General features: G+C 36.5%; 1 protein-coding gene across 6 annotated transcripts in view; it reads left to right on the top strand.

Annotated features, from left to right (window-relative positions):
• The window catches only part of LOC150107285 (LIM domain-binding protein 2-like), a 412,695-nt gene that overhangs the window by 333,367 nt on the left and 54,677 nt on the right, over positions 1-24,651 (top strand). For all 6 annotated transcript variants that reach the window (XM_090391781.1, XM_090391780.1, XM_090391779.1 and 3 more), the window contains one exon: positions 319-442. In XM_090391781.1, the coding sequence (XP_090247907.1) occupies positions 319-442 (124 nt within the window). The remainder of the gene's footprint in view (positions 1-318; positions 443-24,651) is intronic.

The following is a 24,651-nucleotide window of genomic DNA, read 5'->3' as shown; positions in this document are numbered from 1 at the left end:
TATTGTGTTATTAAAATGAGTTATTATGGAAATGTTGACTTTTATTTTCAATAAACTAAAAATTGCTTATTTTTGAGGTCCTCATAATGATGTTGCGCTTCAGGCCTCCAAAAGTATAAATGCAGCCCTGGTAGTATCCATGTAATTCCAATAGTATTTCAGTGGGCACTTTGTATCCATATAATTATTGATATGTAAACATATGATGGATGGTTTAGGAATTTCATCTTTAAATAGGTTTAAAGATTAAATGTTAATCTTTTAATCTATTAATCATAGATATCCATATTCTTATAAAGTTTTCTGTTTATTTTTAAGTTGTGTGTTATTCTGGAACCAATGCAGGAACTCATGTCTCGACATAAAGCTTATGCTCTTAGTCCGCGTGACTGCCTGAAAACAACCCTTTTTCAAAAGTGGCAGCGAATGGTAGCCCCTCCAGGTGAGCAATAGGGAAGAAATTTATGTAGTCACCCTAAATTTTTATTTTAACTAATCTTAAAATTATATTTTAATTAAAAGTTAAAATTTAAAAAATTCAAAAGATAAAATTTTATGTGCTGCCTGAATATTTTATAAATAGGAGAAAAAAAAAACTCGTGCAGTATTCATTATAATATATATAATTATGTTTATTGAATAAGTTTTTCTATATTCATTATTGTGCATTGAGTTATAAATTTACAATTTGGAAAAAAATGTGTTTTATATAATATGTTTATTCTAGAAAGATGACTAAAATCTAAACTTAGGTAAAAACTGAAGTCCATCTAGGGAGTTCATAGTAAATCCTTAAGAAGTAGTTGAATTGTAGCATTTTTTTTTTTTTTTTTATTTATCTGTGAAATATGCATATTAAACATTAGTATTAAAATTGTAATTGAATCTGAATATTAATGAAGATAGTATTATGCATATATAAAACTGTAATCCATTAATTATCCAACCACAGCAGTAATTGGTTATCTGAAATTACAGTTAGATGATGTTATACCAGAAGCTGGTGGACATACTCATTCAAGAATTGTTTAATTGAAGGTTGGATAATTGAGAGATCACTGTATTATTGTGTGAATGATGATACATCCTCTATTGAAAGTTCAGCCTAGAGGACAGCTGTTGCTTAAACACAGTAACTTATCAAATATTACCTTTGACATTTCATAGAAACTTGTGATAGACATAATAATATTTTTTAAAAAAGGATTTAACACATTTAAGGGAAATTAGACTTTATTAAGAGATCCTATATATTTTGCTCACTGTAAGTGCATATCAATTCAGGGAGAAATCAAAAGATTTTTTTTTTTTATGTGGCACCCACCCATAAAAGGTTAATTGTTGATCTAATAGTACCTTCATAATGTGGATAGGCTAAAGATTTTTTTTTTGATTTTTGATTTTTATTAATTTTATATACACATTTTTGTATTTTTTCATTTATTTTTTTACAGTCTCCAGAAATCCTACTCTAGAAATCAATATGCAACTTTTTCAAGCCATGCCAGGCCTCCAATAATCGGGGCAGTGGTCTTGCAATGAGCAGTGAAATTCAACATTCAAAATATGATTTTTAATTTTTCAAGAATGAGTCAAACAGCATGAGTATACTTCCATATGTCTCAGTCACAGCTTGAGTGAACAGGAGAAAACATTATTAAAGTTCCAAGGAACCAGATATAGTTGTGTAATTCAAAATGTGAATGATGACAGTTCATCATTCACATTTTGCTGTTGATTAAACACAGTAACTTATCAAATATTATTATTATTAAAAGTAATAATAATAAATGTTATGAACAATTTATGGGAATTACTTCCCAAAACTTAAAGATAGGCTTACAGGTGATGATGTAAGGTTTCATACATTTCAAAGAATGGATGATTGAAAACTATTGTAATGCAAAATCTGCTTGATCCCAATGAAAGAACTCTGTCTGGTGTCAATGGCATGGTAAGTAAGACTTGAGCCCTCTGATTTTAGAAATCTTTGTGTCCTTGGATTCTGATTTCAGCAGAATGACCAGTCTGTCCAGGTAGCAAAATCAATAGGAACAGCATACTTGATGAACAACAGGTGGTGGCAATTTATCCTTAGTAGATGGTAAGAAAGAAGATAATTTTTGTGCTGGTTTGAAAGTAATATACAGATTATGTTTGCAAAGAATCCTTGCTATTTGTTCAGAAGGCCTTTTAACGCAAGGTATGGAAATCTTCTTAACATCAGATTGTTAAGAGAAATACTGATTATTTTCTGGGTGGTGATTTCTTTATAACCATTAGAAAACAAAGATTTTGCACTACAGTAGATTTAAATTTCTTAGTCTATTCCTTGAAACATGCCAAACCCTGCATCATCATCATCCTAACATTAAGCGAAGACTGTCTGTCTCCAAGTTTTCAGAATAATTTTTTTTTTTTTAATTACACAACTGTACCTGTTTCTTTGGAACTTTAATAGTGTATTCTCATGCTATTTGACTCATTTTTGTGTTCATATTTTGAACATTGCAACCAATTCTTTTGCTCTTTCCCTGAATGATTCTCATGTTGCAGTGAATGATATACAGTAGCAAACACATTAATCCAGACATTCACATTTTAAAGAAAAATTTTAATTTTGCAAGAAAATAAGTGTAAAAATTAAACTCCAATTTTACCTAATAATTTATATATGCTCCTCTGTTCCTAATAAGTTCATTAATTTGCATAGGCATGGACTCTACCAATGTAGAACACATTTTTCTTATTTCTGCATCTCGAAACCATACTTTTATAATGGATTGTATTAAGTTATCCTTTGTATCACAATTTAATTTTACAAGTCTCTTTTACACTATGGCCCACAAATTTTCTATTGGGTTAATGTTAGGAGAGTTACCTGGTGGTTACTGAAGCAATTGGATGTTGTGATTTGAAGTCTGGCATGGAATGAGTTACGTTGGAAGATGGCTTGTTTGTCTATCTGAATCTGTGGGACCACTCTTTTCTCCAGTATTTTTATGTATCGGTCACTTTTCATCATACTGTCAATAGGTGCAAGTGATCCTGGACTGTCACATATAAAACAATCCCAGAACTTCTTTTTAGCTGGGTGTTTAGGAGCTTGTTGAAGGTAGGCAGGAGAAGTTTTCTCAGCCTCTGATTTGCAAACATAGGGTACTTGCTCTCCTTAGGCAAAGAAATGGCTCTCATCTGAGAATTTGACCTCCTTCCACTTCTCAACAGTCCAATCTTTGTACACTTTTGCCCACTGGACCTCTTTTTCTGCATAGCCTTCATCAACAGTTTCTTTTTTTCGTTTGTGGGCAGTTCCAACAATCTTCAGCAGACTGTCATGTTCATCATCATCAAATTCCTTATATATATATCCTCTAGTACAGGATATGATAGTACTACATGAAAAATTACATCATTATTAACTTCCTATCTATAATTTTCCTCCAAATCAGTCTGTTACCTGCCAGACTCCTCCAACATTATCAGATTTTATATTTCTATCTTCTAGGGCACTTTTTACTGTATCAATTCACCTATATCTTGGTCTTCCTCTGGGCCTTTTTCCTGTCAACGCAGAAGAGAACACTTGTTTTGCTAATCTTTCCTCTCCTATTCTATTTAAGTGACGTACCACCTGAGATTAGCTCTGCTAACGCATTTCTGGATGCTGACAATGTTCTTTCCTAATATCTTAATTTTTAATATGATATTGCCATTGACAGAGGGGAATGGAGGAAATTGCTGCTGAGCTACCAGTCCCAAGACTGATGCAACTGATGATGATGATCATTGCCATTGATGCCATCTGTTCATGCCCCTAATCTTTCTCAAGACTCTCATATATAATGGATTGTGCGGTCTCTAATCATAGGTCAAGTGTTTTACTTCTGACCCAGCTCTCAGATCCATAAGTAAAATTGGCTTGAATACTGTTTTGTATACAGCTAATTAGTGTTTTGCCTAATTTCTCTCTTATTCCATATAAATTTATTCAGTTGACTTCTTACCATACCAGCTTTGTTGATTCTGTTGTCTATTCCATATTTAATTTACCATCTTCACTAAAAATCATGCTGAAAAGTAGCTGAAATGTTTTACTTGTTCTATAGGTTCTCCATTCACAATGCAGTTGATATTTTCAGTGTTTCTGCCTATTTTCATTGTCTTTGTCTTTTTAATGCTGACATTCATACCATGTCTATTACAACAGTTATTTACTTTAGTCAAGGAATCTTGCAGATTTGTAGTGGATTTATTTAGAAGTACAACATCATCTGCATAAAGCAAAGAGCTGAGATTAGCATCTCCAATTTTGATATCAGGTTTAGCCACACCGCCAGCCAAGATGTCTATAGATGTCAAGATTATCATAGATGCGAAGTCCTTATTAAAATTGTAATACCATTGATATTACATTGAAATATATGATGGATATGAAGCATACGAGAATGTGTATTTGATCCATAACGGGTAGGTAATACCACTTTCCTTCATAATGTGATCCATATAGATAATGTATCCTTGTCTGACACCAGATTTAATGTCAAACCACCTTCCTGTACTTCCTTCAATTCTAACTGCTGACTTTCAACTCAAATAAAGACTAAGTATTGCTTGATATAATGTCCCATTGACACCATATAGCTGCAGTGTATTGAATAGCTTTTCTCTTGGCACCTTGTCATATGCCTTTTCCAAATCGACAAAACTTAAATACTGATCTTTGTTATATTCCCATGCTTTCTCGACTATTTGTCGTAAAGTGGAGATCTGATCCTGACAGCCTCTGTTTGGCCTGAATCCAGCTTGTTCTTCACCAAGCTTTTCTTCCACAATCCTTCTCAACCGTTTCTCAAGTATACTTGTATAAATATTACCAGGAACACTCAGTAGGGAAATACCTCTGTAATTCTCACATTCAGTTTTATTTCCCTTTTTATATATGGGTAATATGAGAGCTCTACTCCGATCATCTGGAATTCACTGCTCTGTCCAGGCCTTCTGAACTATGCAGTGCAGCCACTGTAAGATTTTTATATTTCCATACTTGAGCATTTTTGGTCCAATATCATCTACCCCTGCCTTTCCACATTTCAGTCTATTTCTGCTTCAAGTATGGATATGTATTCCTGACTGCATGCCTGGTCAGTGTTTTTTACCACTGTGCTGTCATCACTGCTTGTTTCATTTAGCAGTTTTTCAAGTATGAAGTAATTACTCCATACTTCAAGGATATCTTTTTCTCCTGTTTTCATGTCACCTTTATCATCTCTAACTCCTTTTACAGCACTCTTTCCTATATTCCTAAGCTTCTTCAACAACCTCCATAATATTTTGCCACCTTCTTGATATTTATTTTCTATATTCTTGCCAAAGTCCTCCCATGACTTTTGTTTTGCTAGTTTTACACAGTGTTTAGCTTTCCTACATTTGTCTCTGTATTCTCTAAGAGCACAAGCTGATTTATTTGCCAGTAAGTAACCTTTGATATGCTTTCTTCTTTTCCTTCACTGCCTCTTTAACTTCTTGTGTACACCATGGAGTTTTGATTTTTCTTTTCTTACAGACAACTTCACCACATGTCTCTCTGGCTGAATCAATTAATGTTTTCTTCAGGGCTTGCCACTGAATCTCCAAGGTTTGGTTGCAGTTCTCAAACTCTTTCATTTTTTCTTCAATCATATTTGTGTATTTTAGTCTACAGTTCACATCTGAGAACTGCTCAACTTTTATTCGCTTTAAAATTTGCATGTTCTTCTTTTCAATATGAAATGCAATTTTATCCTGCTCAAGACTAAATGTGACCACTTCCAATTTCAAATTCTTATACACTCTGGTGTCCTGCACCAGGTAGAAAACATCACTATCAACAATAACATAGTCAGTGAGACTTTTCTTATTGCCTCTTCTCTCCATGAATTTGTGCACATTTTTATATTGGAACATTGTATTCCGATATAACCAGTCCATGTCCTGAGCGGAAATCCAACAGGTATTTGTCATTATTATTAGCTTTGCTCTTTTCTCCAAATTTTCCCAAAATATTTTTGTATGTCTGACAATCATTTCCTACTCTGCTATTTAGATCCCCACAAGGACCAACTTTTCCTTTTTCATTGTGTGAGTTGCTTTCTGTAAAGCCTCAAAAAATTCCTCCACTTCTACCTTAGTAGAACCTTCTGTGTGACCATAGGCACAAATGTCTCATTGTCCACTTTCTCATTCTCATATTTGCCCACATCACTCTACTTGAGGCTGCCTGCCATTCAAGAAGATTAGCTTCGTATTTAGTGTTGAATACTATGGCTACAACTTGTTTTCCTTCATTGTCATTGCCTGAATATAACATTTTGTATTTATTGCTCAGAAAGATCTCACCAGTTTTTTTCCTTTTTTGTTTCAGTATTATGTCGATCTGGTAGTTATCCAATTCCTCAGCTAGCTTCATTTCTTTGCCATTCAGGCTTCTTATGTTGATAGTACTGATCTTGATCTCTGGTGATGTTGAGTTGGGGTGGGTTTTAGGATTTGTTCCAATAGCTGACTTTTCGCTGTTTGCCCTGGCAAAAACAATGGGGGCCTTGTTTAACCGGGCGATGCCCGAGCTGGCATGAAATTCTGTCGTGTTGTACCATCATTTTTTATTTTGGTTTAAGCCAATAAGAATACGATTTGGTCGGCTAAATCCCAAATTGCCAGCCCATCCTCGTTTGTTTAGTATCCAGGTAGATACCTAACAAGGTGCACTAGAGAGAAGGTGAGAATGGGACATTAAGTCAGAAGCCCTGATCGGTTCTCCGCATTCCTTTAAAAGCTATGTGGAGGTGTCCTCTCAGTTATATAGCTTTGACCATTAAGCACTCTGACTGTCATGTTAGAAATATTAATTCCACTAGCTGCCAAGTCTCTATTTAAGTCTACAGCAGACAATGTTGAATTCATGTTGCTTTTCCTAACTAGTAAACAATCTTGAGTAAGTGTGGTTTTCCTTTTTCACCCACTATTTCTTTTCTCATCATCATCAAATTCTTGACATGTACCTTCAAGGGGTGTACAGGATATGATAGTACTACAATTGAAATGAAAAATTTACATCATTACTAACTTCCTATCTACAATTTTCCTTCAAATCAATCTGCTACCTGTCAAGACTCCACCATTATCAGATCTTATATTTCTCTCTTCTAATGCACTTTTTACTGTATCAATCCACCTATATCTTGGTCTTTCTCTGGCAAAGAACAGTTGTTTTCCTAATCTTTCCTCTCCCATTCTGTTTAAGTAACCAATACTACCTGAGATTAGCTCTACTAACACGTTCCTGGATGCTAACAATATTAAGTTCTTTCCTAATATCCTCATTTTTTAATATGATATTTCCATTGATGCCATCTGTTCACACCCCTAATCTTTCTCAGGAGACTCTCATATCTGCAGTCTCTAGTCTTTGGTCAAGTGTTTTATTTCTAACCCAGCTCTCCGATCCATAAGTTAAAATTGGGTTGAACACTGTTTTGTATACAGGTATCCCTTGATTAACGTAATTAATTAATCCCTTGATGTTACCGTGTATATCAAAATCGCATTAATCAAATATAATAAGTGGTAAAAATTTGTTTTATAGGAAAGACCTTCTGACCTTCATACCATGTCTATTACAACAGTTATTCAATTTAGTCAGGGAATCTTGCAGACTTGTAGGGGATTTATTTCCTTCATAATGTGATGCATGTAGATAATGAATAACAGAGGGGATAATGTACATCCTTGTCTGACACCAGATTTAGCATTAAACCATCTTCCTATACTTCCTTCAATTCTAACTGCTGACTTACAACCCAAATAAAGACTAAGATATTCCTTTTCTGTCAGGAGAAAAGATACTTGTCTTCCTAAACGTCTTTAAAATCACATTAACAGTACACAAACTAACACCACACTCATTGGCAGTTTGTCTTTGAGTCATGGATGTGTGCTGAGAAAGAATAAATATTTTTGAGCTTTTCTTGGAGACGTAACCATTTTATAGCTACACAAAATGAATAAAACACTGTGAATGTCAACTTGTTTACACTATTAAAAACTCACAACACTATTAATAAACATCATAGAGACAATTAAAACATACAGCACTCAACCAAAATAGTGAGCTAAACCCAAAACCAAAATTATTATGAAAACTGAAACACAAATCAAAACTAAAAACTTGATGAAAATTTGGCTTGTTTAGATTAATTTATTCACTTCTGTATTCTAGAAGTCTAATTTGCCTTACATGTACTAAACCATTTCTTCAGAATATTATTAAATATTAACCTTGTTACAGTTGCCTCATATCTAGTATGTTTTAGGCCAAATGGTCTACCATATCCAAGTAATTTTTTCTCAGCTTAATTATTACTAGGACAGGAATTGATCTTATCTGTTAATTGCAATTTCCTAGATTGTTCATCTGTTTTCCAGGAGGAAAAAAAATGGGGGTGAAGAGTAATACTCTGCTACTCTTCAGTTGAAAAGCTCTTATATATGTTTTTCAAGTCTTTTATAACAGTCAAGTCCATGTCTTTCTGACCAGTTTTTCATTACTGCAGTGCTACAGAGGTGCTTTTATTATGAAATCTGTTAAAATAGAATAGTAATAAAAATTAAAAATAACAAAACTGAAATTAAACTAAAGTAGAAAATGAAACATTGAACGTTATTACATGTCAGAATGATCATTCCTTCTTTAGTTATGTAGATTGTGTTGGATCGCTGGCAGAGATCCAACAGATGTTGAATTGAGTATAATCAATTCACTTAAATGTTGAGTTAAAAAATTAGTCATGTCAACACAGAAAAAAATTTGAAGTATCTCAAGAGCACTTGAAAGTAATAATTAAACTTTTTAATACTACTTTTTTATATATAATATAACAGTATTCATTCAAGGTATTGGAAGGAATGAATTACCAGAGGATGTGGAAGAATGGTGGGACGTAAATAGTCGGAATATTAGAAAAATTAGAGAAGAGGTGCTCGGTATAACATCAGGAAAGGGACCGCCCGAGGATAAGGAGGCATGGTGGTGGAATGAGGAGGTGCAGTTGGAGATCAGGGAAAACAAAGAGGCAAAGAAAAAATGGGACATGACTGGAACCAGACCTGACAAGGAGGCATATAGATTAGCGAAGAAAAGTGCAAAGAGAGCTGTGACAAGGGCGAGGGCAGTTGAAGAGGTTTATGAAGTACTGGAGAGAAACAGTGGTGAAACTAAGTTGTTGAGAATAGTGAAAGCTAGAGATAAGGCCTTGAAAGAGATAACATCAATTAAGCAGATAAAGGATGCCACAGGAGTAGCTACAAGAGGAGGACAAAATCAGAGGAAGATGGGAAGAATATTTTCATAATCTACTAAATGAGGAGAATCCAAGAGAGAGGTGTGAGGATGGAGAGGCAAACGAAGGATCGGTGCAGGACATAAGCAGAGAGGAAGTGTATTGGGCACTGAGAAAAATGAAGAATGGAAAGGCTGTGGGGGCATACCAGATACCTGGAGAAGCTTGGGCAGTGAGGGCATAGACATGTTATGGGATCTGATGAGGAAAATAGCCTATCAGTAAAAGATACCAGAGGAATGAAGGAAAAGCATTCTCATTCCAATCTACAAGAGAAAAGGAGATGTTCAAGATTGTGGCAACTATAGAGGGATCAAGCTGATGTCACACACGTTGAAGATATGGGAAAGAGTAATTGAAGGAAGGATACGGTGGGAAATAAAAATTGGTAAGGAGCAGTTTGGATTTATGCCAGGAAGAGGGACAATGGATGCAATATTTGCGCTAAGGCGATTGATGGAGAAATATAGGGAGATGCAGGTGGAGCTACATATGGTATTTATAGATCTGGAAAAGGCGTACGACAGAGTGGCCAGACAGGAGGTATGGAGGTGTATGAGGAAGAAGGGGGGTGTCGGAAAAGTACGTGAAGTTGGTAAAGGAGATGTATGAGGGAGCGAAAACTCAGGTCTAGTGTCGGCATGACAAAGGGGTTCCACATTGTCGTAGGGCTCCATCAGGGATCAACTCTGAGCCCCTACCTCTTTGATCTGATCATGGATGTACTAGTGGAGGACGTCAAGAAGGGGGTGCCAGGGAGCATGATGTTTGCCGATGATATTGTTCTCTGCAAATCATCCCAAGAGAAGCTTGAAAAGACCCTGGAAGAGTGGAGAAAGGTATTGGAGGAGAGAGGTATGAAAATTAACCGGATAAAGACCGAATATATGTCAGCGGGGAGTGACAAGGATATGATCATACGACTCCAGGGTGAAAGGTTAACTTTAGGGAAGAAATTCAAGTACCTTGGGTCGGTCATCGAGAGGAATGGTGACCTGGATGAGGAAATACAGCACCGAATAACATGCGGCTGGATGAACTGAAGGAAGATGAGTGGGGTCCTGTGCCACAAGAGAGTGAGTTGTAAGATGAAAGGAAAGCTGTATAAGATGGTGGTGAGGCTGGTGATGCTCCATGGCATGGAGACATGGCTAATAACAAAGGCATCAGGAGAGGAAGATTGAGGTGGCGGAGGTGCAGATGTTGAGATAGATGAGTGGTGTGACAAAGAAGGACAAGATAAGGAATGACTACATCAGAGGGACGATTGAGGTGGGAGACCGATCGGTAAGAAGGTACAAGAAAGTAGGCTGAGGTGGTTCGGTCGTGTAAAGAGAAGGAGTGAGGAGTATGTTGGTAAACGAGTAGAACGTGTGGAGGGAAAGAGGAAAAGAGGCAGACCCAAACTCAGATGGAAGGATAAGGTGGCAGAGGATCTTAGGGAGAAAGGATGGGAATGTCGACCCCGTCTAACACGGGATAAGGCATAGCGAAAGAAGAAGATAACAGTATTCATTTCATGATTTACCATGTACTTTATTATTATTATTAAAAGAGACCTCCAGGGAGTCAGGGACTCATCATGGGAGACCACATGCTACATACATCAGTACTACATGTACAAACATGCAATTTTTCAATCATATCACCCCCTCTTTCTCCTGTTTGCTAGTGTCTGCAGTCTACAAATTCTCAATCTGTCTTCATAATCAGTATTTCATTATCTGGATATCATTTTTAACACTCTCCTTTTCCACTCTCTACTATATCAGAATCACAATGGAAACCATAAGACCATACCTGTGCACAGTAGTCTAAGTGAGGTTTTATCAAGGCCTTGCCAAAGAGGCAAAATGACATTCTTATCTTTACATGTCAAAATTTGTTTCAGCATTGTGTTTCTTTTGAGTTGTATTTGCTATGTTTGCTACATGGCCCCTGAATTTCAATTTGCTATCTACTAACACTCCAAAATCCCTATCCTGACATTGAACTCGCATCCATTTTCCCATTCCCACAATTCCAGCCTATTCATTCTGCAAATACTGCATATCAGCAGCATCATTGTATCATTAATGTACAGATTGAATAACAGTGGACCAAGGACTGATCCTTATGGTACACCACTGGTCAGTGGCGCACTCAGGATTTAATCTTGGAGGGGGCCGAGTGCTCAGGATTTAACCTTTGGGGGGGGGGGGGGTGAGTTGAGTAGACGTTTTGCGAATACACACTGCACATCGCATACAACCTATAACTGAACATCTGCAGTGATCGCTAATTCATAAGTAGCACACAACATAAATAAAAAAAATGAATTTTAATTAGGAAAAGATTTTTGGAAATTTTTCTAGTGTTTTTTCCTTTTCTTTGGGGGGGTGCCCCCCCCTCTGGGTACACCACTGCCACTGGTTACCTTAAATCTTGCAGACTCACGTATCACATATACAGCAATCCCTCTATTAATGCGCCTCCGATTAGTGCATTTTCAGTTAGTGCATAATTTTTTTTCTATACCCAAATTCGATTAGTACGCCTATATACATATCTTAAAAATAAATGTTACAGATATTAAAAATTTTCTATCTATACATTTTTTATTGCTAACTATTTTAAAAAATCACTCACCAGGATGAAATAATTTAGTTACTGATTTAAAACATTTTACCAAGTTATTTTTAATACCATACAGTACTACATTATTTCCATGTACACTGTGTTAAAAATTTACCGTCAAAATTTATATCGTCTGCTAATTACATAGCATTGTGATGAACATATCTTGTGCTTCCTTTGCAATTGTTTTCCTTGATTTTTTTAGTTTAAAGTATTTTCCCAGCCTTCAATCATCAGTAAAAGAATTGGTGAGCAAAAAAGTGGAAGTGTGAAAAAGATTCGAAAAGTAATCTCATTGGAAGAAAAACTTGAAATAATAAAGAAAAATGAACAAAGTAAGTCCAGAGCAAAGCTAGGACAAGAACACAAAAATAGGTGAATCAACTATACGAGCAATTTTAAGCAAAGCTGCTGAATACAAAGAGAAAGGTAAGGCTGCTTCAAGTTCATCATGAATGCAGACCACTTGAAATTATAATGATTGGATTAGAGAGACTTCTTTCTGCATGGATCAAAGATTGTAACCAAAAACAGATCCTGCTGAGCACTGACCTTATTAAATCAAAAGCATTGTCTCTTTGCAACCTTGAAAGAAAGGGCTATCAATGGAAGAAAAGAAGAAGAATTCCATGCTAGTGCTGGGTGGTTTAAGCATTTCATAAAGAGAAATAGCCTACATAATGTTCTAATCACAGGCGAAGCTGCAAGTGCAGGTAAGGAAGTGGCCACAAATTATCCTGAGATTTTGAACAAAATTGTGGAAGAAGGGGATTATTGTGACCAAAAAATATTTAATGTTGATGAAACCGACCTCTTTTTGGAAGCGAATGCCTTCCAAGACTTTTCTGGCCAAATCAGAGACATCTCATCCTGGTTATAAAGTTGCAAAGTTGAATGAAATTACTGCTAGCAATATTGAGAGCCATTTGGAAGCACATTCTTCCACATTGTGCAGATGATTTTAGGGGCTTTTCAAATGAATGTAAGTTAATTAAATCTCATTCTGAGAAGATGAGTGATTCTGACCTGCTAAATTTAGATTCACAGCAGGAAGATCCTGAAGATTATGAAGAAAATTTAATCACTGACAAGCACAAAGAGATTTCACAGAAACAATTGCAAAATATTTTTCATACGATCGAAGTTTTTAAGCAGCAATGCTTAGAGGCTGACCCTAATGAATAGAGAATTAGTAGAAGAGGCAGTAGGGCTATACCATCAGTTGTATGGAAAAAAAAAAGAAACAGAATGCCCTCCAAACTACATTAGCTCAATTATTTGTTAAGAAGTAGAATAATAAATTTAGATTATGAATATGCTTTATTGTCTTTCAGCTTCATGGTTTTCCTTTAACTAGGCTCTGAGATATACCCTAATTCTTTCATAAAAAAAAATTAGGGGTCAGAAACTAAATTTTAGGAACGAATTATACTTTTTCTCATAAGTTATTATATTTGATCAATGCACCTGTTTTAAAGAACGCATTAATCGAGGGATTGCTGTATCACTTTTTGATATCTGTTAGCTCTCCTCTTATCCATGCTAATAGTTTATAATCCAAACCCATATTCTCCAATTTATGTAGTAGTCTTCCATGCTATAATCTGTCAAAAGCCTTAGCAAAATCCAAAAGTATCAATTCCCTTTGTCTAGTTCAATGGTTCTTGTTGAGATGCTTATACGCTGGTTATACATGATAACTAATAATTAAGGAATTGACAGCATAAACTAGAAATATAAATTAAATAAACTTTAATATATACTTTCGATATTTCGGCAAACGTCACGTTGCCATCTTCTTGGGAACTTATTACAAAGACAAGTGCACACAAGTACTACATAACAGCAAATGAGAACCGAAGCTAGGAATCTAATGTTTTCCTAAAGTCCTGATGGTGCCCCCTGGCGGGCTATATTGGTAGTTCTTGGCCTTTGGGCTGAAGTTCTTCTGTTAAATGTTTCCCAAATTTGGGGCAGTCTCATGCATCCAAATTTGTTGAGGTTTGGCATGTTCCTAAGGGCTGAGGCTGATTCCATGAATAGTCTTTCATATTTGATCTTGCTGCAGTGTATTACTGTGGCTTTCTTCCATCTTATTCTGTGGCGAGTATCTAGAGTGTGGTCTGCAAGCCCAGAGTGGCTGTACTTGTGAAATCAGATGTAATCCTTGTGTTCTGAGATTCTGATATTTGCTGTCCTGCCTGTTTGGCCACAGTAGGACAGTTTACAGCTGCAAGGGACCTGGTATACACCAGGTAGGTCTAGGGGAAGTGGTTGGTCTTTAGTGGAGTGGATAAGGGATGCCAATTTTCCATGTGGTCTGTAACAGGTGGTCAAGTCATGTTTTTTTAAAATTTTGTTGATTTTTTCCAAGGTGCCTCGGATGTAGGGAATGGTGATGAATTTAGAGTAATCTTTTTTGTGAAGGGGAGGGGATGGTGGGTTGTGGATAACTGGGTTAAGTATTTTTTGATTCTTTGGGGCGGGGGGGTTGCTATTGGCTGAGAAAGTGTCACGGATGTGATTTAGTTCAGTGGTTAGGGCTTGATCATTTGAACAGATTATTTTTGCCCTGTTGAATAGTGTCTTAATAACTCCACGTTGTTGTAAGGGGGGGGGGTGATGGGATTGTTGGTGAATGTATCTGCCTGTATGGGTGGGTTTTCTATAAACTGAGAAAAGCAAGGTTCCATCAGGTTGGCGGGTGACTAGTGTGTCTAGGAAGGGGAGGTTATTGTTTTCCTCTTTTTCCAGGGTGAACTTGATTCTAGGATGTTGGTTGTTTAAGTGTGTTAGGAAGGAAGAGGAGTGAATCCGGGCCATGTGGCCAAATAGCGAACACATCATCAACGTAACGAAGCCATGTGGTAGGTTTTTGTGGGGCTGAGTTTAAGGCTTTCTCTTCAAAAGTCTCCATAAAAAAGTTAGCCAAGGGTGAGGAAAGTGGTGAACCCATGGCTGTCCCCGCTATCTGTTTGTAGAATTTTTCTTGCCAAACGAAATAGCCTGAGTTCATTGTAAACTGAAATAGGGCTGAGATATCGGGAGGAAATTTAGCTTGGATTAGCTCTAAGGTTTCTTTGAGGGGGACATTCGTGAATAAGGAGAAGACGTCAAAACTGCCCATTATGTTGGAGCATAAGGTTTTCTATACTGGCTTTGAAGTGGGCTGAGTTTTTTTATGTGTGATAGTGTGTTGCCAGTATAGTGTGAGAGCGCTTTGGACTACATAACAGCAATTGAGAACCGAAGCTACGAAGCTAACGTTTTTCTAAAGTCCTGATGGTGCCCCTGGCGGGCTATATTGGTAGTTCTTGGCCTTTGGGCTGAAGTTCTTCTGATAAATGTTTCCCAAATTTGGGGCAGTCTCATGCATCCAAATTTGTTGAGGTTTGGCATGTTCCTAAGGGCTGAGGCTGATTCCATGAATAGTCTTTCATATTTGAACTTGCTGCGGTGTATTACTGTGGCTTTCTTTCATCTTATTCTGTGGCAAGTATCCAGAGGGTGGTCTGCAAGCCCAGAGTGGCTGTACTTGTGAAATCAGATGTAATCCTTGTGTTCTGAGATTCTGATATTCGCTGTCCTGCCTGTTTCGGTTCTCATTTGCTGTTATGTAGTACTTTGTGCACTTGTCTTTGTAATAAGTTCGCAAGAAGATGGCAATGTGACGTTCGCCGAAATATCGGAAAGTATATATTAAAGTTTATTTAATTTATATTTCTAGTGTACGTTGTCAATTCCTTAATTATTAGTTATCATGTATAACCAGCGTATAAGCCTCTCAACGAGAATAATGATCATCCACGGAGATTCCTTCGCACGCAAGGCCCGCCATTACGGCAAACTGAAGCTAAAGTTATCCAGACAACTTAACCTTGTGGCATTCCTATATTTATATTTAAATATAGGATAATAATGGTAACATTATTATAGAATGTGAGCAAGTTGCTGTTTCCCAATTTATGTAATAGTCTTCCATGCTATATTCTGTCAAAAGCCTTAGCAAAATCCAAAAGTATCATGGTGTATCAATTCCCTTTGTCTAGTTCAATGATAACATTTTTATAGAATGTGAGCAAGTTGCTAAAACATGGCCTTCCCTTAGTAAACCCATGCTGTTGATTGCAAAATATAGATTCTCTATCAACTCATTTCTAAATGCAAGCCCTAACCAATTTTTCCAAAATTTTCACCACCACTCCTGAGATACTGATTGGTCCATAGTCGGATACATCAGTCTTTACACCACCCTTGTGCAATGGGATTACCATACATTCTTTCTATTCCTGTGGAATTTTTTCTGTTCTGAGACTCAAATTATATAGCCCGGTCAAAGGAATATCCAGTTCAGTTGAACACATTTTTATCACTTGTGCTGATATCTCATCAGTCCCTATTGCTGAATTCTTATTCAGTTTATGCAACAGCTCTAATACCTCCTCAATGATTTATATTTACCACTTTTAAATTTTATTTTGATTAGAAAAAGAAAAAGATGAAACTTAATTACAATTTGAACATAGGCATTTCTCCTGGAAGTTAATTACTCATAGCATGATTCATAATAATGTGTTTTGGTATAAATAGCACCAAGAGATATAAAAATGTATATTTATTAAACCCACTATATTTTGCTGGTTTTCTAACCTGCTTCATTATAGTACAATTATAACTATGATATAATTGGTGCTTAAGGATCAAAGCTATATAACTGAGAGGAGACTTCCACATAGCCTTTAAAGCAATGCAGAGAACCGACCAGGGCTTCTGACCTAATGTCCAATCCTCACCTTCTCGTGGTGCACCCTGTTGGGTATCTACTTGGATACTGAATGAATGAGGATGAGCTGGCAATTTGGGATTTAGCCGACCAAATTGTATTTTTATTGGTTAAACCAAAATAAAAAAAATAAAAAATTATGGTACAATATGACAAAATTTCATGCCAGCTGGGGCGTCACCCGGTTAAACAAGGCCCCCGTTGTTTTCGCCAGGGAATCAGGGCGAACAGCAAAAAGTCAGCTACTAGAACAAATCTGAAAACAAACCCCAACTCAACATCACCAGAGTTAAAGATTGGTACCATCAACGTAAGAAGCCTGAATGGCAAAGAAATGGAGCTAGCTGAGGAATTAGATAAGTACCAGATCGACATAATAGGGGTGACTGAAACAAAAAAGACCAAAACTTGTGAGATCTTTCTGAGCAATAATTATAAAATGTTATATTCAGGTATATAAAATGGGACCATAGGCACAAATATAAAATGTTATTTGTGCCTATGGTCCCACAGAAGGTTCTACTAAGGTAGAAGTGGAGGAATTTTTTGAGGCTTCAGAAAAAGCAACTGACACAATGAAAAAGGAAAAGTTGGTCCTTGTTGGGGATCTAAATAGCAGAGTAGGAAATGATTGTGAAACATACAAAAGTATTTTGGGAAAATTTGGAGAAAAAAAGCAAAGCTAATAATAATGGCAAATATCTATTGGATTTCTGCTCAGGACATGGACTGGTTATTACTAACACCATGTTCCAACATAAAAATGTGCACAAATTCACATGGAGAGAAGAGGTTAGGAATAAGAAAAGTCTCATTGACTATGTTATTGTTGATAGTGATGTTTTCTCCCTGGTGCAGGACACCAGAGCGTACAGAGGATTTGAAATTGGAAGTGATCACCATTTAGTCTTGAGCAGGATAAAATTGAATTTCATATTGAAAAGAAGAACATGTAAGAAAGTTTTAAAGCGAATAAAAGTTGAGCAGCTCTCAGATATGAACTGTATACTAAAATATACAAAAATTATTGAAGAAAAAATGAAAGAATTTGAGAACAGGAATCAAACCTTGGAGATTTGGTGGAAAACTCTGAAGAAAACATTGATTGATTGATTCTGCCAGAGACGCATGTGGTGAGGTTGTCTGCAAGGATAAAAAAATCAGAACTCCCTGGTGGACACAGGAAGTTAAAGAGGCAGTGAAGGAAAAGAAGAAAGCATATCAAAAGTTCCTGTCAAATAAGTCAGCTTGTGCTCTTAGAGAATATAGAGACAAATGCAAGAATGCTAAATACTGTGTAAAACTAGCTAAACAAAAGTCATGGGAGGACTTTGGCAAGAATATAGAAAATAAATATCAAGAAGGTGGCAAAATATTCTGGAAGTTGTTGAAGAAGATTAGGAATGAAGGAAAGAGTGCTGTAAAAGGAGTTAGAGATGATAAAGGTGACATGAAAACAGGAGAAAAAGCTATCCTTGAAGTATGGAGTAATTACTTTGAAAAACTGCTAAATGAAGAAACAATCAGTGATGACAGCACAGAGGTAAAAAACACTGACCAGGCATGCAGTCAGGAATACATATCCATACTTGAAGTAGAAAAAGCCATCAAAGGCTTGAAATGTGGAAAGGCACTGGAGTAGATGATATTTGACCAGAAATGCTGAAGTATGGTGGTATAAGAGTCTTACAGTGGCTGCACTGCATAGTCCAGAAAGCCTGGACAGAGGGACGAATTCCCGATGATTGGAGTAGAGCTCTCATAGTAACCATATATAAAAAGCGAAATAAAACTGAATGTGAGAATTACAGAGGTATTTCCCTACTGAATGTTCCTGGCAAGATCTATGCTAGTATACTTGAGAAACTAGTTGAGAAGAATTGTGGAAGAAAAGCTTGGTGAAGAACAAGCTGGATTCAGGCCAAATAGAGGCTGTCAGGATCAGATCTCCACTTTACGACAAATAGTCGAGAAAGCATGGGAATATAACAAAGATCTGTATTTAAGTTTTGTCGATTTGGAAAAGGCATATGACAAGGTGCCAAGAGAGAAGCTATTCAATACGCTGCAGTTATATGGTATTAATGGGGCATTATATCAAGCAATACTTAGTCTTTATTTGAGTTGTAAGTCAGCAGTTAGAATTGAAGGAAGTACAGGAAAATGGTTTAATGTTAAATCTGGTGTGAGACAAGGATGTACATTATCCCCTCTGTTATGCATTATATATATGGATCACATTATGAAGGAAAGTGGTATTAAACATGATATCAAAATTGGAGATGGTAATGTCAGCTCTTTGCTTTATGCAGATGATGTTATACTTCTAAATAAATCCGCTAAAAAGTCTGCAAGATTCTCTGACTAAATTGAATAGCTGTTGTAATAGATATGGTATGAAGGTCAGCAATAAAAAGACAAAGACAATGAAAATAGGCAGAGTCATTGAAAATGTCAACTGTGTTGTGAATTGAGAACCTGTGGAACAAGTAAAACATTTCAGCTACTTAGGCACGATTTTTAGTGAAGATGGTAAATTAAATATAGAAATAGACAACAGAATCAGCAAAGTTGGTATGGTGGGAAGTCAATTGAATAAATTCATATGGAATAAGAGATAAATTAGTAGGAACACTAAATTAGCTGTATACAAGACAGTGTTCAAACCAGTTTTAACTTATGGATCTGAGAGCTGGGTCAGAAGTAAAACACTTGACCAATGACTAGAGACCGATATGAGAGTCCAGAAAGATTATAGACGTGAACAGATGGCATCAATGGCAATATCATATTAAAAACGAGGATATTAGGAAAGAACTTGACATTGTCAGCATCCAGGAATGCGTTAGCAGAGCTAATCTCAGGTGGTATGGTCACTTAAACAGAATGGGCGAGGAAAGATTAGCAATACAAGTGTTCTCTGCCAGGTTGGCAGCAAAACGACCCAGAGGAAGACCAAGATATAGGTGGATTGATACGGTTCAAAGTGCCTTAGACAATAGAAATATAAGATCTGATAATGTTGGAGTCTTGACAAGTAACAGACTGATTTGGAGGAAAATTGTAGATAGGAAGTTAGTAATGATGTAATTTTTTTCATGTAGTACTATCATATCCTGTACACCCCGTGTGGGTACATGGCAGGAATTTGATGATGATGATAGGCACACAGCACTAAATTGCGTATTTGAGGAAAACAATTTAAATTGTACTGACAATAGATCTAATGTCTTTTGCTGATTAGAAAACCAGCGAAATATTAGTGAGTTCAATAGATATATATTTTTTTCCTCTGTTGGTGGAATGATGACCAGATAACTAAGTGATTAGCAGTTACTTTACTAAGCCACTACAAATGTTTGCCATGACATTAATGGCTCTTAATCATTGTGCTTCACTAATTATTCTCTAACATGTAGAAATGATTAGTGATAACTTTTTTAACCTGGTGCATATAATGGTGTTCTATGCCTGCATAGCACACCATCTATATGCACAAGATTAAAATTTAGAAAAATTTAGTAACCATCTGAATTGAAAATTACAAATAAATATACCACGATTATTATGTCAAGTCTTGACTAGCAGACAATGCTTTGTATATTCCTTGCACAATATTATGGAAGTAAACAGTGATCTTTATATAAAACCAGCACAATTCTGAAGGTGTTTCTTTGAACCACTTAGCATCATTAATTGGTGATACCAAATTATTTCTTACTTATGTATATTTTAGTTCTAATTTTTGTAATATCATCATTATCCATCTAAAAGCAACTTTTTATTATATAGAAATTTAACATATCTAAAACTAGAAATAGCATCAATAGTCATCTTCGCTGTTTATTGCAAAATGATTTATTATCTTTTATTTATTTGTTTTTTTTTAAGTCCCTTAATTCATAACCTAGACATCCCATTGATATATGTATATTTTGTAACATAGTAGTGGTAAGTATTAACTTTTGTATGAATCCAAGAAAGTGTTGTTGTTTTTCTGTATTTGAAAGCATTTTTATTTTTTGGATATTCCCCCCCCCCCTCCTCGCTCTTTCCTCCCTCCATTTTGGATGTAGATCACTCTTCACTTGAAATCTAGACCTCTTTCCCTAAAGATTGGACACCACTAGCTTAGATTGACTGCCTTTATTCATGCCTCTGGTTTTGCTTGCTAAGTTATACTTGGGAGGCTCTTATAGTGCAACAGTATAGTGCTATCATGTTTTGTAACAAGTATAATTTTTGCTCTGAAGAAATACCAATAGTCTTAATAAATTTCAGTTTATTTTGGTTAATTAAGTAGCGCTAATGAACTGAAGATGGATTAACTTTATTAGAAAGCTCCATGTTCTTTCACCTTTTCTTTATATCGCTTTTGTGGTCTGGATTAAATGCTCTTCAGTTTTTTGCTGATGGTAGTACCCTATGTATGTTTTGAAGTAATTATATCACAAGGACAGCTAGTATATTATGACATCAGGAATACTCTCATTAATTTTTTAAACACCAAGACACCTGTATGCTTCACTGTTCTTTTTTTTCTAACTGCCATGTCATGGTGAATTTATACATTAACCAGAAGTTACAGAATGTAAAAATATATAAAACTCCGTGAAATGTTTTTTTGACAAAAAAAAGAAAAAAAAGCCTTGAATTGTTACTTAATCCGTAAACATAACTGTTATTCTTTTCTTTCATCATTAGATGGTGATCAGTATTCATTTTTTAAAAATTATGGAGACGACTACTGTGTTATAGTAAAAATTCAGTTTAATATAAACTGAATTTTTTCACTTGAGGTCAAACCAGTAGTGTTAATGGTTGACAAATTAGCATGATTTTAGCATACTATGTGGATTGTAATGTAGCTTGTTTTTTTTGTATATACAGGGGGTCCTCGCCCTACGTCGTCCTCGACATGCGTTGTTTAGACTTTACGACGGTAATCCCATAAATAATTTAAAAAATATATTTCGACTTGAAGCAGTGCAACGTAAAATTCAAACATCGCGGGCGGATGAATATGCCATTACGCAGCGTTTGTTTGGGAGATGTGGCGTCACTTGAGTCCCAGCATACACTCTTTGGGTACCGCGTGCTTTGTTTACATCCGCTCTCTCACTTTTGCATTTGTGTTTTTTTGTGACTTTTTACCCTTCAATATGGCTCCCAAACGTAAGGCAGACTCTTCTAATGGCAGTGTGTCGAAGAAAAGGAAAGCCATTACATTAGAAGTGAAATTAGACATCATTAAAAGGGCAAAAAAGGGAGAAACGCCAACAAACATCGGCCCCGCATTGAACTTAAGTCGTACCACGGTCGGGACTATTATCAAGGATAAAATTTGCATCCTTGAACACGTGAAAGGATTGGTGCCCATGAAATAGACTGTGATTACGAAAAAAACGTAGTAGGTTCATGATTGAGATGGAAAGGCTTCTTTTTCTTTGGCTTGAAGACCAGCATCAACACTATATCCCAATTAGCCTCATGTTAATTCAAGAAAAGGCAAAAAGATTGAGGCATTGAAAAGTGAAAGAGGGGAAACGAGTGCAGGTGAAGAGTTTAATGCCAGTAAAGGTTGGTTTATGTGGTTTAAAGCTCGGGCAATTTGCATAACCTTAAGGTGCAAGGTGAAGCTGCTAGTGGTGATGATAAAGCAGCTGGTGAGTTTCCTGAGAGGTTGGCTGAGATAATAAGGGGGGGGGGGGCTACAGTGCTCAACAAGTGTTTAATGTGGATGAGACAGGCCTATTTTGAAATGTATGCCTAATCGTACCTATATCGCCAACGAGGAGAAGGCAGCACCAGGCCATAAAGCTGGGAAGGAGAGACTGACTTTGCTTCTTGGGGCTAATGCTGCTAGCGACTTAAAACTGAAGCCCTTGTTGGTCTATCAGGCTGAAAATCCAAGGGCATTTGGAAGGGTCAACTGCCTGTCATCTGGAGGTTCAATGAGAAGGCATGGGTTACACTTCTAATCTTCGAGGACTGGTTTACCAACCATTTGTGCCAGAAGTTCAGAGGTACTGTACAGCCAAGGTTCTTCCCTTTAAGGCATTGTTAGTGCTAGACAATGCCTCTGGTCACCCTGCCCACTTGGATGACTTTCACCCTAATGTTAAGGTGGTTTACCTTCCACCAAACACCACAGCCCTTTTGCAGCCTATGGACCAGGGTGTTATTGCTTCCTTTAAGGCCTACTACCTCTGCAGGACATTTGCTATGGCTTTCAGGGCAACTGAAAAAAGACAGGAACTTAACCCTCAAAGACTTTTGGAAATCGTATAGCATTTATAATGCCATACAAAACATTGAGCATGCTTGGGATGAAGTGAAGCAGACAAATTTGAATGGTGTGTGGAAAAAAACTGTGTCCCCAGTTTGTGAATGATTTCCATGGCTATGAGGAGACAGTTGAAGCTGTCGTTGCCTTGGGGAAGCAGATGAATTTGGAAGTGGAGGCCGAAGATGTTACAGAGCTTCTGGCATCTCATGGGGAGGAGTTGTCAGCAGAAGACCTCATTCAGTTAGAGAAGCAGCTCATTGAGGAGGAGGAGGAGGAAATGGTTCCAACCCCTGAACCAAGGATGGTCTTGGCAGAAGGTTTTGCCCTCATTGAGGATGGGCTGGCCAAGTTTGAGGCTGAGGATCCCAACACTGCTAGGTACACAAAGGTCTTCCGAGGGGTTATGGATTGCCCGCAGTGTTATAGGGAGATATACAAGGAGAAGAGGATGGTATCATTCCAGACTAGCCTGGAACTTTTTTCATGAAGGTAGAGGCCTGCAGCAGGTGCTGGTACCTCAATTGGCTCTTCAGTTCCTCTTCTAGCCTCTCCATCTTCTTCAGTTGTACCTGCAGTATCTCCTGCACTTTCTGCAGCCTGTCCTGACTCTCCAGCCTCCTCCTTCCATTAAGTCAATCTCTCTCTCCTTGCAACGCCCCTTCCAGTGTGCAAGCCAACCACAAGATAAAAGGTAAAGTATTGTTTTCATTTTTGTTTTTTGGTTTTTTTTAATCACCTCTACAAAATGTACAGTTTCATTTGTCATTTTGGGGATTGTTCTCATTTTTATGTTTGTTTTTTTATTACAGTTTCATTTTTGTCATTTTTCTGTACTATACAGTAATTATGTTCTCCCTTTCATTTTCCTATGACCTAGTTCTGTTTCTCAATATGTACGTATGACTTTAGGGTGTTTTAGGTTAGGTAAGTAACTTAGGCTATGGTAATTCCAACTTGCATCGAAAATCGCCTCATGTCGGTCCATAGGAACGGATCTCCGACGTAACTCGAGGATCCCCTGTATGTGTATATTCAGGATGATGACCTTGATATGAAGATTGAAACATCAGGTTCATTATTTTAGTTGTTAAATTTTGGTTAGTAAAAACTGAATTTTTACTATAACATGGTAGTTGTCTCCAGAAGTTTTAAAAAATGAATGTTATTCTTTTTAGTGAACTAGAGATATTTTTCATTTTGTACTTTCTGGTTACATAGCTTACTATGATGATGCTATCAGAAAAAAAAAAAAAAGGCTAAAGCTTGGAGATTTTGTTATATATGAGCATTTCCAGTGTTGTGTATATGGTACACTATATTCTCCTTCCTTCTTTCATAAAATTTGCATTGCATAAACAGACAAAATTCCCAGATGATCTGTCATTAGATATTTCATTTGCAAAACTGTTATTTAATCAATAGACAGATAACCTAGTAATTTGAGTTTTGCTAGTAAGTTTTGCAAAACTCATATCCTCATCTTTATTCTCTGCCTATACCAAAGCTTAGATAATAGAAACATTTGTAATTAATCCAGAAGTAATTCTCTAAAGTGTCAGATGATGTGATGATTGACTACAGTATTT

The sequence above is a fragment of the Typopeltis vanoorti genome, chromosome 4 (genome assembly GCF_054136105.1).
Source record: "Typopeltis vanoorti isolate ZY-2024b chromosome 4, IOZ_Tvanoo_1.0, whole genome shotgun sequence".
Classification (NCBI taxonomy): Eukaryota; Metazoa; Arthropoda; class Arachnida; order Uropygi; family Thelyphonidae; genus Typopeltis; species Typopeltis vanoorti.
Note: the sequence above shows the minus strand (reverse complement) of the source record. Positions and strands in the feature narration are given on the sequence as shown.